At 37.9% G+C, this 19,870-nt stretch overlaps 1 protein-coding gene across 1 annotated transcript in view; it reads right to left on the minus strand.

Annotated features, from left to right (window-relative positions):
• Positions 1-19,870, minus strand: part of FBN2 (fibrillin 2) — a 254,203-nt gene that overhangs the window by 66,949 nt on the left and 167,384 nt on the right. The window contains exons 31-39 of the mRNA XM_073344871.1: positions 18,070-18,195; positions 16,556-16,678; positions 14,733-14,855; positions 12,507-12,632; positions 10,435-10,557; positions 7,962-8,084; positions 3,189-3,350; positions 1,961-2,029; positions 1,154-1,279 (exon numbers count right to left, since the gene is read on the minus strand). Of these exons, the coding sequence (XP_073200972.1) occupies positions 1,154-1,279; positions 1,961-2,029; positions 3,189-3,350; positions 7,962-8,084; positions 10,435-10,557; positions 12,507-12,632; positions 14,733-14,855; positions 16,556-16,678; positions 18,070-18,195 (1,101 nt within the window). The remainder of the gene's footprint in view (positions 1-1,153; positions 1,280-1,960; positions 2,030-3,188; positions 3,351-7,961; positions 8,085-10,434; positions 10,558-12,506; positions 12,633-14,732; positions 14,856-16,555; positions 16,679-18,069; positions 18,196-19,870) is intronic.

Consider the following 19,870-nt stretch of genomic DNA (forward strand, 5'->3'; position numbering starts at 1 on the left):
AGAGTGGGGAGTAGGGACAGAAAATTAAAGGGAGCATAGGAACAGATGAACACAGGATTATGTGGCAGCGGGTGGGGGGGCAATAAGGCAATAGAACTATTGATATTTCACCCTTCCTATAGACTTAAGAATGTAGTCTGGAGCCCCTTTCTAAGTCTTAATGCCCACCAGCACCCTGAAAACTTTGGGACACATGCTCGAGACATCCCATCCCCTTGCAAGCCTTAGGCATCTTGTTAAGGCCCTAAAAACTCCCTCAACCGCAGGGATCCACCACACTCGATAAGCATAAATAGGCTTTAATAAGCCTTAAAAACCTAAATATCGTAGTTGGGCAAGGAATAACCATCCTGTTTAGACTTGTCAGAATGAATGGGATTCCTAGTATTTGCAGAGGTAGGAGGTGGATTTGGGATCATAGAATATCAGGGTTAGAAGGGACCTCAGGAGGTCATCTAGTCCAACCCCCAAATGAGGGATGAGGGGGGTTACTACAAAAAGTCACCATGGAGGTAGAGGGCCTGAGATAAGCCACATAAGGTTTCTGGAGGGGAGGTAGGCTAAGAGACTCTTAAGGGCTAGAGAGGCTGATGGGGCCTGACAAGCTCCCTACACAGCTTATGGGGATGGGGTTAGGGGAACCTACAATATGCCTCATAAGATTTGTCTAGGTTTGATGCACTTACTCAGAAGGAGTCTTACTCCTGTACACCTCCTACTATCTGCAGGAGAGGGGTAATGGATCTAAGGATGAAGGGGAGCAAGGGATCATCACACAGGGTCTAGATGGGATAACAGCAGGCTCTGAGGAGTTTCCAGTTCTTAGATCAACCCTAACATGAATCCCCCCAAACATTCCCACTTGACAGAAATACGAGGAAACATCACAAGGTGAAGCTTGTGAAGTTGCACACACGTTTTCTTTGTTAGTGTCAGTACCACAAACGTATGTTTGTATTTACAAACGAGAGAGGCAATATATTAGGGAATCATAATAGCTATGAAGATTACCATTACACTCTGTATGGAAAATGAATCTGCAATCAACTACTCTCTATGCATGAAATTTTCTGCATCCGGAGAAAAACTCTGAAAGACCAAAATATTTGCAAACGTGTGTATTGGTGTGGGACAAGATACTGCAGAATTTCACCTTCACAGATCCGTGTTTCTTCACTGAGGTAGTAGCCTTGAGGACATTCACACTGGAAGCTGCCAAAAGTATTGATGCAGTTTCCACCTTGACAGAGACCTGGCAACTCCTGGCATTCATCGATATCTGTAAAGAGAGAAAAGGCCATATTCTCACTCTGAAATGTAAAGGAACAAGAGATCTTAACCATCCCATTGGAATGTTACCAGCTAGTAACTGTTAATCTTCACTGGGGTTTTTTCCTTCTAAATCTGTACTTTATTATCAAAGGGAAGAGGGAATGTGATTATCCCACATATTCTGTAGCAAATTTTCAACATGATGAACATAAGGAGTTCAGCTTCCATGATTGATTATGGGAGTTTGTTATCTAACACTTCATTTCTGCATGCTGAAAGTGCATGAGAAATTCACTTGGACCAGGCTTTCACTCTATGATAGATGTTTGCAGCAACATTAACCTTCTATTGATTAAACTATATTTTTTGTTAGGTTGTCTTTTGCTTTGGGGGGCAAATGTTGAAGGCCTGTATAATAAATGAGGTGGACAAAATATATGTAAATCTGTTTCACCTATAAAACACCAAATTTACTTACTCAAATGGGTTTTGAGTATCCTTATTGGGTAACTGCTCACACAAGCACCAGTTTGAATTTGCCACTCTAGTATTATTCATGTTAATAAGTGGTTTTCCGATTCAATGAATGTGAACACTTCATCAATGATCCTCCTATTGTGAAAACTTTTGAAAACGTCACCTTTTGTCAAGTTGCAACCATAACAGCCATTATTCAGGATGAACTCACCTTCTAAGATAATAGTGATGGGATTTGGTCTGAATCCTTCACCCCCTGGACACAGAGTATTATATTCCGCTAGAGGAAAAAAAGGGTTATTACTTATTTGTAGAATAAAACACTGGTATTAAGGATAATTTATAATTTCAATGGTATTTTAAATGCCATAATTATTTTTTATTTGCATTACAGTAACACCAAGAAGCTCCAGTCAAGGACCTGGACCCCATTGTGCTAGGCACTGTACAAATATAGTGCACAAACACGATCCCTGCCCCTTGTCGTTTAACTTGTTTTAACCTAACAGCACTCTGACCTGCAATGACATACACACTACAAATAGTCCCATTGACTTCACTGGACTAATCATAGTGTATAAAGTCAAGGAAGTGCATAGGCTTCCATCTTGGAAAGTCTAAGATAACACTGGTAACCATGCATACGAGGCCTTAACCTGTAAGCTCCTCTAAGGCAGGAACTGTGTCTTCTTTGCGTAATGCCCAGTAGAAAGTGGCTACCATCTTAACTAGGGCCTAGAAATTATTACTACTGTACAACAGAGATGAGTATTTGTTAAAATTAGACTGTATAGTATTATAACTTAATAAATAATAAAAATAATAATGCTTAGTAGTTACATTGCACTATTCATACCTAAAACCTCGAGTGCTTTCAAAGGTAAGTATCATTGGGCAAAATTACTGAGGCACTTTTGAAAAATTTTATTCAATGATGCTCACTTTTATAAAGCACTTGGAGTTCTCTGGATAAGAAGCATGATGTAAGTACCTGTATTCCTCACCTGCAAAAGTGCAGTTAATGGATAAAATTTTAAGAGCACCTAAGTGTGAAAGTTACTTAGGAACATCTGAAAATTTTATCCATTATTCCCATTTTTGCAAGGGAAAATGAGGCACAGAAAAGTGAAGTGATTTGCCAAAGGTCACCAGTGATGGCTTGATTCTGGTCCCATTGACCTCACTGGTGCAGGAACAGGCACCAAGTCAGTGGCAGAGCTGGGAACAAAACTCAGGTCTCTTGATTCCGAGATCCATGGCCTATGCATCACCTTTGAGAATAAGATGGAGACTTTCTTCAACAATAAGATTGTTAGAGAATAAGCTTATGAAGTAATTTGCCAGATATTTTAATAGTCTGTTTATTGTCATACACTAAATTATTGTAAGTACTTTTTCATATTAGCACCTTTTGTAAGAAAATTTTTAAAAATGCTTACTGCTGTTTACAGGGGGACAAGTCTCACAGGGGATTCCCCAGGCCTTCCCCAAAGAGCAGCAGCATGAGGAGCGACTGACTCCAACGCCGATTTCAGTGTTGCAGGATAGGCTGCCATCCCCTCGGGGTCCATATTTTAGGTAACAATTGCCAACACGATTATCTACATGTAAAACACATTCAGCTATAGTTGCACTTTCCAGCCTGGATGAAGGAACAATCAAACAATCATATTAAAGCTTGCTACTAGTGGATGGAAGGCCCTGGCTGCTGTATCTTTCTGAGTTACTGGTAAGGTAAAAAAGCTAATGCACATTAATATTCAGGGGTATCAAGAGTAATGAAGGTGATGGTCAATATAGCTGCTGCTTCTTCTTAAAGGTTCTTAAACACCAGTTTGCATGTCTTCAAAATTCACAGCATATACTGGTATAGCACTTTTACTATTCCCAGTATTTTAATATGGGGAATGGAAAATTTCTTACCGGAGTTTTCTTTTTGTTAGTAGCTCCTCCCTTTTATGCTCCATGAATGGCAATGATTCTTCCCTGCAGAATTCAGAGGAGGGCCAGTGTTGCTCTTGAGGGCAGGAATACAGGACACAACCCTACCCTTCACCTCAAGCCACCAGAAGAGTGCTTCAAACTCTTTCAAAACTCTTCAACAATTGGTTATTGGCAGCAAGACAACAATCTGAAACTGCATTAATTAACTTTAAGGAAATTTTGTGTATTAGTAGTGTTCCTTTAGACTTTAAAAAAAAATTGTTACTAACTATAGCTTGGCCATTAAAACAACTAGGGTTGGTAGAATTAGGAAGGAATAGAAAGAAAATTATGGTAAAAAATTTTCCATTCTGCTGCGTAGATTCTCCCCTCATTCTTCACTAAGGGGAAACAGCAAGTAGTGAATCAGAGTAGGGAAGGAAGAAATCAAACAATCATCATCATTACTATTTATTATTTCAGTAGAATAATAGACAAATATAAATTCCCTTCATATAAGTTTTGTAATTTCAAATAATTTTTTGGGCATTGGCCCATGATGCACTTTACCACTAAAGGATTACTCTACGGAGAAACAGAAATCCACTTTATAGAAGTTGGTAAATGCATTGTATGAGGATCACAATACTGTTCAGCAAATTTTCTCTGATAAGGCCGAGACTATTCCTCTTTGTGTTACCGCTAGAGACCTTGCAGATGAAGTCTTGACTGTCTCATGGAACAGTTTCCCAGATGTCTAAATAAATTGAATTTTCTGGTTCAGTCCTGTCTAGATACCAAAACTGTATCAATCTCCCTAACAGACAATTCCCGTTGAATTACACTTCATTTTTAGTGCATAAAATTTCAATCAAAGATGGTCTCAGCATCTCAGGATGAAGAATGGGCCCCTGATTCAATTGGTCTAATCTTTTCTCCAGGTGCTTTGGCTGGCATTATCAAGTCCAAAAATTAGTGCGGATTTATCAGGATGACCATGGTTCTTTTTTTCTTATTTTTGGTTTCAGATTACCCTTCACATGAATTGCCTTGCAAAACACAAGATTCTTTTCTGTCAAAGACATTATTTCCATTGCTTCTGAGAAGAGCTTTGAATTATGGCTCATTTCTGGTTTTTGTTCAGACACGCCAATGGTGGTGCTGTTGAATAGAACTGGAAAGTGGTATCCTTTGAGGCAATTTGTAGACATTTTACAGCACAAACTGTGCATTTAAGAAGGATGACGCTTTCTTTTTCTTGGTCCCATAACTCCTGTTATTTGTCTTCCAGTTACACTCCCCATCCTGTAAGGCTTGCTTCCACAGTGTGTATATGTAAGAGTTCAGAATATAAATTGGGTTAGGTGGCAGCACATCCTCTGGACTCATCTTCCTGTGATGACTTGGGTTGATTTTCTGCTGTATTCAGGCATACAGATAGCTTCTGTGTAGCCACTGAGACTGGGGACATTGCTCTTTCTGTAAATCACACTGACTGCCAAGAATTAATATTCTATATACTGCTGTGAAGATTTGGCCAGAATTTGAACCCTGGACCTATCATACCCAAGGTGAGAATCACACCCTTAAACTAATGAGCCATTTGGTGGCCACCAAGTAAATCTTTCTTACAGGGAATCTTTTTGACTATATTCAAAAGGTGAGAATTAAAAATATTTGTGTAGAGTACCCTCTCTCATATGGTCTATGGGATCTTTTGGGGGAAAAAACCCTTCTGAAAGGTGAACAATGTATTTTTCTGATGAGATTAGACCTGTACTGATTTTTGCTATCTGCGCTAGTTCCCACAGTTCATGAAAATTCTATGTTTTCTTTAACGTTAGTTTTATCCTCCAGTTCCCATTCAGATCCTATGATGTCCTCAAAGATCAAGAGCATGGGAAACATTGTATCCAACTTTATTTGGAGAGGAAGATATTTTCCCTTAGTTTTGAGAACTTCTTCCTCTGTTTGGTCTGTTTATGGGTATTATCTTGCAGGTTATAGTATCACAGTACTTAGGTGGAAAAGCTCTGAGTGTCCACCTTTAGAGTTCATGGTATGAATCAGATAGCTAATCCTCCAGGAGAAGAGCTGCTGGAGAAGGAAAATGAGGAAGGATGATGATGATGATTTTATATTATTAGTGAATTTCTAATGAACTATTGCTTCTCCACACCAAAGGGCTATCCTTGTTTTAAAAAGTGCTTCCCGTAGTAGCACACTGATCTAATTTTACCCATGCAAAAGGATTTCTCACTTACCCTTCTGTAATCCTACACAGGTGCAGCTGCATAGGAAATTAAGTTCTTAGGTACTTCTAGTCTGGGTACAAACTCCCTGGAGTGTTCTTTTCGCTATAACCAGCAGTCCAGACTGTTGAGGGAGGTCAGGGAGAGATTCATTCCCGCCTCTGAGAGTTGGAACCCTTGTACCAGAAAAGTGAGGATATGTGCAATTCCCTGTCTGCTGATGCCTGAGACAGAGCTTCAAAGAAGTAGCAGACTGCAGTCAGAGTTGCTTCTTCTCTTCTCTGCACACCCAGACATGCTGCAGGCTGTGTGAGAGGCAGTGAGTCTGACAGAAAATACTGTGAAAAGGTCTTTGTGCAGGAGAAAAGACTCAGCAAACGGTTCCTCAGAGTGGGAATGAAAAAGATTTAAAAACTTTGACTTTTCTCCCATTTGCTCTTTAAAGTTACAAGTTAGCTATTCAGTCGGGGGTGTTGGCTTCTGGGGTTTTTTAGGTGGTGGGGTGCACGGGGGACTCTGGAGTTACCCCTGAACAGGCTGTATAGGTCCTCTTCCCCTTTGAAAATGTTTCTGGATAAATCCTGGAGCTCTTACTCAAGTTCCCCATGCCAGAGCTGAAGTTCGAGAGGAGGGCTGAGCCCCAAAACACAGATCCAACTGAAAGCCCCGTGTTCTGGCAGATTGAGGGTCAGCTGGCAACTGGCAGGGCAGGACTCACCCTCAGAAGCTTCTGAAAAGCTGCCTGACAGAAGCCTCTGGCTGAGGAAGGCCAGAGGTATCCTAGTAGAAATGTGCTGCACCAGAGGACCCAGAAGATTAGATTCTCAGTGCTCTAGTGAGTCCTCTGCTCACGAGATGGAAAGGGGAACTAGATGCTGAAATTAGATTTCAACAGCTCAAAAAATGAATAAAAATTGAGTCTGGGATTTTCAAAATAAACTAGTGGAGTCAGGCAACCAAATCTGACAGAAATTCAAAGGGAGTTGGGTACCTAACTTTCTTCGGTACCTTTGAAAATCACAGCCTGAAACTGTAAAATAAATTGGTTGGGATAAGCTGAGCTGCCAACTTGTTCTGCTGGTGGCCTGGTACCCTGAGCAATGACAGTGAGCCCCTTTGAATTCTACAGGGAAAAGTAGAACGAGGGAAGAGCTGAGCAGCAGAATCCATTCCGACAGAATTTCACATTTCTTTAACAAAAGTTTTAATCAGGTTTTATTTATTTGACTTAGACCAATAGCAAACATAATCATTTTTTAAAATTACTATAGATACAAATTTTTTTTAAAAAATCCCAAGACATCCCCAGAAAGCAAAGTGAAGAGGCCTTTGGTGACATTTCCAATCTGAAAGGTTAAATGATTTGCCCAAGTGTCACACAAAAAGTCTGTGACACCCATTACACTAGCACCTGAACTGCTTGACTTCCAGTAAATATTGTAATCAGAAGACTATCTTTCTATATCATGTTGCAAAGGGACAAGTAAACTTAAGCTTACTTTAAGCCAGAGTAAAGCAGAGAGAATTACACAAACTGCACTGAAGTGTGTCTTTCACAGGTTGGTTTCAATCCAAATGGCTACTACATGCAGTTCTAATTCCAATATAGGTTTAAGCACACCAGTGAGCCAAGTCCTGAAAATCTACTTCAGAGGAAGTGTACATCAGCCCCATGAGAACTCTTGGATTTAAAACTCAATTACTAAAATCAAAAACATGGGTCCATCCAGAAAATGGAATCAGTAATGAAAATAACAAACACTCTGGTATATACAAAAAAATGTATTTTAAGAAAATGGACAATGTTTACAGTATTTAAAACTGGTAAATCTATATTTAGGAGCATGGTTTGATATATAACATGACAGTAACAGATTCAGATTTTCTGGACCAAAATCTGCCCTCATTGATTTTGAGCAGGATGCAAAACAAGGCAAAATGTGGCCCTCTATCTTTACAAATGATCTAGTATCAGTACAAGAGGCCTCTGGATCTGCGGTCTCTTGTTCATACTTACGTGAAATAGTTTTCACTTACCCACACAACCTACTCCAGTTGGGTTCAGCTGGAAATCTGGTGGGCAGTTACACTCATACCTCCCAGGAGTATTCACACAGAGACCATTAACACAGTTAATGGGATCAGCGCACTCATCAATATCTAAAATGGGAAAGCTACATTTGTAATCTGTTGATTTAATGGAAGAACGATGTGGGGAACGATGTGAGGGGATGATTCAAATGAGAGAGAGAAAGATAAACCTCTTATTTTTAGCTGAAGTTGAAGCAATGACATTTCTAGAAACACTCAGGAACAATTTCTACACTTACACATTTAATAGAAACATTACTTTTGTCCACTTCTTAATTTAACCAAAATAACGTATAGCACTACATAGTAGAGCTCTGCATGGGACTGTTTTTTCAATCCTGTTTCTCCCACTTCCACACTGTTTCTTGCATTTTTATCCCACTCCCACCTGCAAAAACCATAGACCCCGTAAGAGGGACCGATTCCCTGAGGCTACTAAATAAAAAACAAAAGTGGTCAGTTAATATATAAATAGAATTCAGACACAATTTTTACAACTAAAAGAATAAAACAAATCTTGCTTAAACCATGTAAAAATACTTTAACTCCGTATAATAGACATCAAACCTCTTTCTAAACCTCACTTAAATTTAAGTATTGAAAGTTTTAAAGTGTTTTCCCGCAAATTACTGGTCTTTTTTTTTTGCCCACCTAATCCCTTCTGCAACAAAATACATTTTACCCACTCCCACTATTATGGAAGCAGGTCCTGCAGGATCCCAGTCCCGCTGCAGGCCTCTGCTGTATAGCACTTTGTCCAATGGGGGAAGCAATGCATAGTACCAATTTCTGCCAGAGGACATAATACAGCTTTAATTAACCAGGAAACCTGGTTAACTGGAGACTGGATAAACTAGGTTATATAATTTCTAGTACTGAGTAAATAAGGAAATGCTGGAAGTCCCAAAGTGTTTGAAAAAAATTACAATGTTGTACGAGTTCTTTCTAATTATAGATCTCATCAAAATATTACTCTTAATATTAGTAGCATGTCTGAGAAATCCATATAAGGAGTATATCACAGTTATATGATCGGCAAACAGAGGTTTCAGAGTAGCAGCCGTGTTAGTCTGTATCCGCAAAAAGAAAAGGAGGACTTGTGGCACCATAGAGACTAACAAATTTATTTGCTTATGCTCAAATAAATTTTTTAATAATAATTGAGGCAATCCAAGAAAATGGAATGTAAAATAAAATGAATGAGATAGGGTCCACTCTTACTTGAAGTATCTAAGCTGTACAGAACATGACAATGTGCGAATTATACCGTTATAACAGAATGATTGTGTCTGCCGTGCACAATGGAGGGCTTTCCACACTCATTAAGTTGCACCATTGCAACACCTTCTATATCGGACATTGTTGCTGCCTGCACCCTGCATCGCCCCCCTTTCCCGTTTTTAAAAAAAGTGTGAGTAAAAAAAAAAAAAAACTTATTATAAAACTTTGATTTCTGTGCCACTTCCAATACAAGAACAGTCTGGTCCAGACTTCTAAAAATAAACTGTAGAAGCTTTATCCATTCTCAGTTTTATGAAGCATTCATGTTACTCCTCCACACTTACAACTGCTCTTCCAATGCATCAAGGAACTTCCTTGTCTTCCTTCAAATCCCTCCTTAAAACTCACTTCTTTTGTTTAGCCTTTCATCATTGATCTTTACAGAATCTGCTCCCACTCTTACCCTAATACTTAAAAGTGTTTGCATTGTGTCTGTCTAAACTGGAACAGACGAGCCTCATGGACCATGTTTAATTGTATGTCTGCAAAGCACCATATATGTTTATAGAATTATGTTCCATACATTTTAATTAACAGTGAACATTTTAAAAAAAAGTTTACTTCCTTAGTGCACATTTGTCCACATCTGGCAGTTATCAAACAGAGAACAAGTACCAGATTGAAAGAAGGATTGCTGAAACAGCTCAGCCAGGATTGAGGTCCACTACCAGAGATATTTTCTGAATCTTTATAATAAATCCAGCTAGTATCTTAATTAAATTGTATATGAATACTTAAGAACGACCATATTCATACTCTTTTATTTTTATTAAAAACGTGCGCGTGCGTGCACACACACACGAATGTTTACACATACATGCTAACAAAAAACTCTGCTTGGGAGAAGTATGTAGGTTGAAGGAAAGGGTGACTAAGTCTGGAATATAGATGAAAGCATAGGAGAAAAACTTTTGTGTTTTTTTTGGTACTTGTTTTCTTAAATAAACTATTCTTTGAGCTTGAATCTTTTAATTGTACATAGTTAAAAAGAGTTTAAAAATAGTTTAAAATGTACCCATTTAGTCATCAACTGATTTTACCATGTTCATCCAGCAGGGAAAATGCAAAGATAGATGAACTGGTACATTAAACACCTCTTCGAAAGACGTGCCACATTTCTGTATGGAACTGGCTATACCTGTACAGTTTCCTCCAGTTCTATCCAGTTCATAGCCATCATCGCAGATACAGTGAAACATGCCTGGTAAGTTATTGCAGGTTCCAAAAACACAAATGTTCTGGAAGATGCATTCATCAATATCTGAAGGAATAGAGGAAGAGCAAGTAGTTACAAATCATCATAATAGTAGTGTCCACTATCTTAAGAACAACTAAAACACTCGAAAAACACATAAAACACTAATAGAATTTCTGGAAAAATCAGATGCACTGCTTGTATACTTTAGAAGTTAAAACATAGGAATTTTTGAAGAGTAGCTTTAAAGACACCACATCTCTTATTCCTGTCATATTTGTTATAATAATCTTCAGATATAAAGTGAACGTTCAGTATTTCTATTTGGCAAGAAAAGTTGTGCTATCAGGAATTAATCCCCCAGATTCCAAATGAAAAAGAAAGTTTTAAAATCAAAATACTATTAAATTACTTTTTAGAAATATACAAAAAAGAAAAAAGAAAAGAAAAGCACATTGTTAAACAAATACAAATTATAGGGATTGATCATTTGCCATTCTCCTAGTTTCCACATGTAGATAAGCATGTGTGTAAAGTTCACCAAACTCCCCTTGAAAGAATGCAAAGTACACCAAGTAGAGAGCAGTAGGCTAACCACTCCCTAGTTCCTGAGCTGACATACCCATAGTGTTCCCATCTTTCCAGAAACACTATGGATATGTCTACACAGCAGCTGGACACTTGCGGCTGGCCTGTGCCCGCTGACTCAGGTTCTTGGGGCTCGAGCTGCGGGCTGTTTCATTGCTATGTAGACTTCTGGGTTTGGCCCTCCCACCTCACAGGGTCCTAGAGCCCAGGCTCCAGGCCAAGCCAGGAAGTTTATACAGCAATGAAACAGCCACACAAGCCTGTGTCAGCTGGCATGGACCAGCCGCAAGTGTCTAGCTGTCATGTAGATATAACCTCCAAGAGCAAACTGGAGACATGGACATAGGCTCAACCCAGTTTCATAAACACCTGGAAAATGGAGAAGGCAAATTAATGCAAGTCCAGGCTGTTTTAATATGTCTGCACATGTGCCTCAGGGTGAATGAAAATTGAAAATTAAAAATAAAAAATAAAAATGAATTTAATTTAAATTAAATACAGGTTTATATTTTAAAATATACCTATTTAAAATTAAAGCTAAAATTGACAACCTATTTTAAGGCCTAACCTTAGTATAATTTATTAAAATAATTTAAACGGAATACAAAAATAATATTCAGTAGCACGTTTGCTGAAAAAGTTGATTTATGTATATATATGGGGGTCTGCATGTGCAAAATTGTGGGTGCAATTTTAGAGAATGCGTTTAAAAATCTGGTCTTAGATGTCTCTTCAAGAGGTTTACACTTTCCAAGATGTCATGAGGTTCTACTAACATGTTTGTGTTTTAAAACAAGATCTAAAAAGTTTTGGAGCACTCAGTACACAGAAATCAGTCTACAACAGAGTCCGCATACACTTCTGTTATAGTAAGTGAGAGATGACCTCAGACCACTACATGGAGTGAAATCACTGTCAGCTAAAAGTTATGTCTCAGACAATAGAGTACATACAACAGAGAGAAAGCGGGTAGAAGAAAAATTCCAAAGAGAAATTTTAGGATTGTTGTAACTTAAACACAGTAGTGAACAGCACAGTTCAAATTTCCTGTATACATTTATTAAATAGAGTGGTGATCAGAATAGTTTATATTTCCTGTATAAATGTATTAAATAGAACAGTGGTCAGCAGAGTTTTTCCACAAACTGTTCACTTAGACAAAAACAAGAGAACTGAATAAGGAAAACAAACTTGTTGAGCCAAACCTCTACTCCAGGTTTCTTGGCTCAAGACCAGGAAAACTTCATAAGAGATGAAAGCTACCTTCACCATAATTCATGCAGCAACATAATCCTTGCTGGAGAAGCATATGAAGCATGTTGTGTGTATTCTGCTTCCAGGCTGAGGTTCTTCCAGCACTTCTTGTGGTTTCCTTCACAGCAGCCAATCCAAACTCAGAAAACAAGGTTGAAGTACTGGTAACTTACCTTGGCAAGATTTGCTGTCTGAAGCTGGAGTGAATCCCATTTCACACTCACATCGATATGCACCAGGGACATTCAGGCACTGTCCATTCTCACACAGATTAACATTTTCTGCACACTCATCAATATCTGCAGGAGAAGAGGTAAGCAGCCATTAAATTTCTGTGATGTATTTTATAATCCAAGTGTGAGTCTGTTTCTTCCCATTCATCATTCAAATAAATTCTGTTCAACATTTGTTGATATAAAGCAAAGCAGATACACCATTCAAAGACAGAATATAAAAGAATGTAGAAAAACAAAAGGTAACAACTATTTCCAATATCTTTTACCCCATTGGGTCTCCATGTACTCACATTTTCACTAATAGATTTTCCCATACAGTATCTAATTTTGAACCAATGTAAGTTTTCCAGACCCAATAGTGGCAAGTTCTGACAAACAATAAGGTGGATATTTTATTTCTGAAGTCATAAACGTGTATCATAAAATACACTAATGAAATATTTATTCAGATAAGGCACTTCTAGAGGCAAATTTTCAAAATGAAAAATCTCTATTTATGCAAATGTAAATTGTCTTTTCCACACAATTTTTTAACCCTATTAACTGTGTGAGCAAATGATACGTACACAAACACTATTTGCATATACAAACTGAATACCAGTGGGGTCTGTGGGTTTAAACTATCATTTCAGGGCATATATCATAGTACGCTAATTTTTGCAGGTGTTCTTTCAATATTTGGCCTTTAAAATGTGACTGTTTTGCTAGCATCATTTAGATTTATAAACATTTCATATATATCGGAATGTTGTTCAAGAGTGCAGTCAGTGTAACCACATGAAAAATGACTCAGATCACCCAGACTAAGTGAACCCAGATACTAAATCCAGCTTATTCGTTCTATTCATTAATGCTTCGCTCTCAAAATTATGAAAACAAAATATTAAAATACTAGGTTTTAAAATATATGAGAATGACCCAGAATAAAGCATATAAACAGAAGGGGGGAAACATTGATTTAAAACCACATATTTATCAACTACAACTACATCTACTACAATTAAAAGAATATTTTAATGATTTTGCACTTATGAAGTCAACAACTGACCATAATAAACAGAAAGAAGACAGTGTCTATTTAGGATGGAAGTAAATTTGGGTCTATATTTAGGTTAGTTGAAAAGTATAGCATGCAGTAACATTACTTTCTAGTCGTTATAGCATATTCTACACATCATAGAATTATGGGACTGGAAGGGAGCTCGAGATGTCATCTAGTCCAGTCCCCTGCACTCATAGCAGGACAAAATATGCTAGTACTTAAAAGAAAACAGATGTTACTGCAGGTCTATATTATGCATGGAAGGGGTGACAAAACTGTAATCATGCAAACACAGGATCTCATCAGTGTTTATATATAAAATCAGGATAATCTTCAATACTTCAGATGATTTTCAGTTACCATATGAGAAAAGGTTCATTCTTAAAACAGAAATTCAAAGCCAACTATTAGCAAATGCAAAGGAACCAACATGATATATTTTTCAATTCTAACCTGACTTAAAAAAACCTTTTCATATGATAATGATCAAATCCTCACCAAACTGGCATACTAAAGAGAAAACAGATGCTGCCCTCCGCAGCCCCTGCAACAGGGATCCTGCCAACAGGGACAGGATGTGTAATGGGGAGCTGGAGCGGCGTGTGCTCCTGGCTAGAGAGTTTACCGGTGACAGCAGGCTGATGGGCGGGGAGGAGGAGGAGGGTAGGGTAGACAAGAACACTAGCCAATCAGCCACCTGCAGATTTGGTACACAAGCTGAAGTGAGAGCCAGGAGTCTCTATTAGTGTAACGCCAACAGACCGCAGTCATTGACAGGCAGGATCGAACCAGGAACTTAGTGCATGAGCCTCTACTGCATGAGCTAAAAGCCAACTGGCTCTTAGTTAAGGCTGTAGAGCAGACTCATTTGATCTCTCTCTTTACATGGTCTCAGTGCCACTAGATGGGACAGAACACCACATGCAGGAGGTATGTGGGTCACACTAGCAAGTTTCTTGAATGATCTGGAGGGATCTTGACCTGCATCTTGTGTGGCAGAGGCTCTTACAATCTTCTCTCCACCTTTGGGAGTTAGTCCTAATTTTGCAAAGCTTCTAAAAAATGGGAAAAAAATCAGTATCCACACTACCCTTACAAGAAACTTCTTAGATCTTCCTTACCAGAACAAGTGAATCCATCTCCAGTGAATCCCTCAGCACAGGCACAACGGTATGACCCAGGAGTGTTCACACATTGAGCATTCACACTACATTTGTGGGTTCCATTAGAACATTCATCAAGATCTGTACAGCAGAAGAAAACCAAGACATTAGAAAGAATAAAACTGTATATTTATAGCAGGTAATATGCTGCACACGCAATTAATCTGTTAGCTGATACACAGCAAAAACCACAAAGTTGATTACTATAGCCAGGAGGGCACCTGTACCAATGCTGTACACCAGTAGGAGATACTTGCTTAATATACAATTGATTTAATTTAAAATTTTCCTCTTACAATAAAGTTTATATGCATGAATGAAGTGGTTCCAAGCACAAGCTATTGCAGTTCAAATGACACATACCCTAAATAACTTGAATTTTGGTACTTTGTTAGAGAAGTTGGAATCAAAACAGTGCTTAAAACCTGGAGAATGCTGCATATGTGCTACTAAACTAACACTACACCATGCTACAGGTACTGACTCCTATTAAATATTTCCACTAAAAAAGTCCCAACCAGTAGCTGTGACGCAGGTAATAAACCATGAGGAGAGAACTACACAAGGAGCTCTGACTTAGGCTACTGGCAGTAAGGAGGAACTAAGGGGAGTCAGGGCGGCACCGCTCTTACATAGGGAGGGGCCTTGAGGAGGAGCAGGGTGCATGTGCCACCTTGGTGGGAACTGTTGCAGGAAAAAAGTATCTGGCAAGTGGAGCACACATCTGCAACTCAAAGAACAACAATTCTTTCTGATGCAATGAAACTTCAGATAATAATTTGCACAAAAAAGCTTGCAGGGGAGGGGCTTTCCCTTCTTCTCAGTAATGGCTTAACCGTAGTGAGCTTTCGGAGCAGTTTTACAAAGGTATTTAGCCACCGTAAGACACTGATAGTCACCTGAGCAAGATTTACAAAAGCACCTATGCGGGTGAAAATCAGTGGAATTTAGGCGCCTAATTCATTAAGGGGCTTCTATAAATCAGACTTAGTGCTTATCTGCATCCACTGATGCCTAATACCTTTGTAAATCTAGCATGTAGTGCTGTCTTATAATAGTAAGAGCTATCTTTTAAATAAATAATAAAATAATACCTAGTTCTTATACAGCAATTTTCACCCATAAATCTTAAAGTGCTTTGCAAAAGAGGTCAGTACCATTAGCCTCATTTTACAGATGGGGAAACTGATGCACAGAGAACTGAAGTGACTTGCCCAAGGTGACTCAGCACCAGTGGCAGAGACAGAAAAAGAACAATAAGAGATGGGTTTTAAGTTTCCTTTCACTTATAGAAACTGATCTTCTTTGAGTCACTGGTCCAGAATCTCACAACATTTTGTTTCTTCCATTTGTTTTTAATGAACTTAACGTTTTACACATCTTGACATTTACTCGTAAGCTTTGGAAAAAATATTAAATTCATCCTCCATTCTATAATTTATTGAATTTAGCTTACAAAAGCTGGACATGCATCAAAAGATGTCTGCACTAAAGTGTTCCATTTCTTTCCAATATTGTAAGCCAACGTAAGTATTCTGACTTGAATCATTTCATATTAAGTTGTTTAAAGTAAACTGCTAGACAGACAAGAGTTTGTGATGAAAGCAAACTTTTTTCTTCACAGAACAAAAAAAAAATAAATGAAATACAAGAATCCTATTTCTCTATCTGCCCATAGATCTTTACATGTGAAGGAATAAAATGATTTTTTTCAAACAGTCAAGTGAGTCCAATTTAAAAACTTTTCAGCCAAACAAATGCATCAGTAATTACACACTCACCAATACATTTAATGCCATTCCCCATCCATCCTTCTCTGCAGCTGCATTTGAAGCTTCCTGGGACATTAACACACGAGGCATGCATGTCGCAGTTGTGGGCACCAATCTCACACTCATCCACATCTAAGGCAAAAAAAAATTGATCAATAAAAGTTCAATGCCAAGGCTACTGGAAATTTGACTTGTGATGTTTTTCTAACATACTGCATATGTCGGTTGCATAGTTTCAAAATAAAAATACTGTATAATGATTTAAGCAGGTTGTTTCATATTTATAGCTTGTGTTACTGGAAAGTATATAGTCTATTTTATTTCCAGGTTTTTCTTTATCTGCAAATACATATTAAAACTGGGTTTGTTATTTCCTACAATATCAGGTTTTTATTTGATATTCATGTAATCTTACACAAATGTTATTTATTTGTATTTGTTTAAAAATGTGCCCATCAGAGCTCTGAGCATACATGCAAATCTTATTCATAAAAAGGATTTGACAATTACGCAAAAAATCCCAAAAGGCCAAGTTATAGGAAAAAAATATTTAGTTCCTGGAAGTGGGTGACGGCTGTGGAATATACAGAAAAGTATTTACTACACTCCGCTAGAAAAAAAGAGACAAAAATATGTAAAATGGTCCCTATTAATAGCACTTGTGAGGATCTAAGACCATATGTTACTCTTGTTAGACTCAAATAATTGATAAATAGGAGAAAAACAAATATCTTTAAAAACAGACATAATTCAAATATAACAAAAATGTACATTCCAGAAGATCTCTGTTTCTCAGTTTTATACATACCATAATAATGTCAGTCTTGCACAAAACCAAACATTGCAAAAACAGTAAGTAAAAGAGCAAACTGAAATTTCTATTTGATACAATAACTCAGGGAAACCCTCCTCTTTTGTGATCAAAACTTTGCTTCCATTTAGTATCTACTGCCAACTTTCCTAAGAAGTACAGTTTTGGAGATATCCAGTTGCCTGTTATGCAGCTATGGACATCCCCATTTGCAGTAGAAAGGATGATGTTTAGCAGCAGAAAAATGGAGGGTAAGATGGGTAGGTGTCATGGAAGCCTCCGGCATGACAATGCATAGAGAGTAGGATGAGAGTCATTAGGCTGAAATAGCATCCATCAAACAGTGTAGCATAGTAGCTGCTCTGTAGCCAGGGGAAGGATTTTCTTCCACTACTGGATTTGTAGAATATGAGTCTGTTTTACTTTAATACTGTACAGCTGCTAGGATGGTTCAATAAAGGACTGCATGTGGTTTCACTTTCTGTTCTTTACCTTCTTTTATTCTCTCTCCTTTTACCTTATTCTTGCTATTTAGATTTACTTGATGTAGAATTTTTCTCTAAAACTAATGCATGTATGCATCTCAGAAATATACATACACGTATATATGTGAAATCCATTTAGGAGCTACCCACTGTGACAAAGACTAAAACTTTGAAGATAAAATATAACAATTATAATGCATAACACAAATGCTGGAAATATTCTGTACCTGTGCATCCAGTTGTTCCCTTTTTGACTGAATATCCTAGCTGACAGTGGCAAATGAAGGATCCCTTGGTGTTCTCACACTCTCCAAACATACAGATGTTGGAATTCAAGTCACATTCATTCACATCTGCAGATATAGTTTAATTATTACTTGAATATTACAGCCATTTAATAGCATTATCTATTTTAGGAAAATATTTTCACCCTTCAGGTGAATTTAATCAAAGTCAGAAGTAATCAATAATTCTATTAGTAAAATATTCAAGGTTTACTTGAGATTTGACAGGTAATATTAGTCTTCAACACACTACGTTTCAACCGTTCCTCACTTCATTTCTGCAATTCTCTAAAGAGGTAGAGATGATATTCTTGCACAATTACATTAGCATTTTCAAAATAGATAAAAGAGTTGAATATTTAACTGTGAAATTGATTATTTGTTAAAAGAATAATGTAAAATCAATTTAAAAACACTCAGACATGAACATCATACTGTAACCGTGCTATTAAGACTTTCTTCCAGAGAACAATTTATGTAACAAATGTAGCCCTATTTGTAGTCTTGAATTATCTGCAAACTGACTTCAGTTTTCACAGGTTTGTTCATCATTTAAAATTTTGATGAATGACATATGTGAGAATGTATTTTAGGCCTCAGAGTGTCACTAGAAAAAATAAAACTAAAATAATAATTGAAACATAAGTAAAATCTAAATGAAAGCATTTACCCCTGATTAAAATGTGGCTTATAACTATGAGGTACAGCAAATCCTCTATATTAGGACAAGCATTAAAATCAGGTAAATGGCAAACAGTCAAATGAGGAAATTCATAAAGATGCCGTGATTCATATTACTAAACAATTCAGTAATGTTAGGGGAGATGGAACTTTCCAAATATATTGCCCAATATTTTTATACCTCCCTTTAAATGAAATGGTAACACTAGGGTATGCCAATGAAGGGAATTACTATGGTGAGAATAAAAAGGCATTGCTGGTGATTTCTCTGTTTTCGTTTTGAAAGAAATAAAATAAGTATAAATTACAATAGGCACAATTTTAAATAGGGGTGGTGGGAGGGAAGTTGGAAGTGAACTGGCCCGTAAGATTTCCAGGGATTTTCAGATGTATCCCTGTAGTTCTGATCTGTTGGGACTTCAATGCAGGACTTCTTCTGCATTTTCCAGGGTCTCAGTGGAGGAGTCCCAATCAGAGAGGATTGAAGAGGGGGCCCTAATATGTCTAGGGAACTCTCATGGGTTGGGAGCAGTTGTGGCAAAGGTTTCCTATTTGGTCTTCATGAAGGGTTTCCACATAGATTTAATATCTGGTTAGGTTTCAGTCCCTTTCTTCAGTGACCTGTTTATTGTTTTCCCAAGCAAAGTGAGAAAAGTATACAAAAAGCAGTACTAGCAACTGTCTGGTTAAGGGTTCAGACTGGGGGGGTCCTATGGCAGCTGCTAGGAGGGCCCTTTCCAACCCAGAGTGGCTCCATGGGGCCGGCCTGCAGTCTCCAGTTCTGTTTGTGTCATAAATATAAAGGGAAGGGTAAACCCCTTTGAAATCCCTCCTGGCCAGGGGAAAGCTCCTCTCACCTGTAAAGGGTGAAGAAGCTAAAGGTAACCTCGCTGGCACCTGACCAAAATGACCAATGAGGAGACAAGATACTTTCAAAAGCTGGGAGGAGGGAGAGAAACAAAGGGTCTGTGTCTGTCTGGATGCTGCTCTTGCCAGGGACAGAACAGGAATGGAGTCTTAGAACTTTTAGTAAGTAATCTAGCTAGGTATGTGTTAGATTATG

This window comes from Lepidochelys kempii, chromosome 5 (assembly GCF_965140285.1).
Source record: "Lepidochelys kempii isolate rLepKem1 chromosome 5, rLepKem1.hap1, whole genome shotgun sequence".
Classification (NCBI taxonomy): Eukaryota; Metazoa; Chordata; order Testudines; family Cheloniidae; genus Lepidochelys; species Lepidochelys kempii.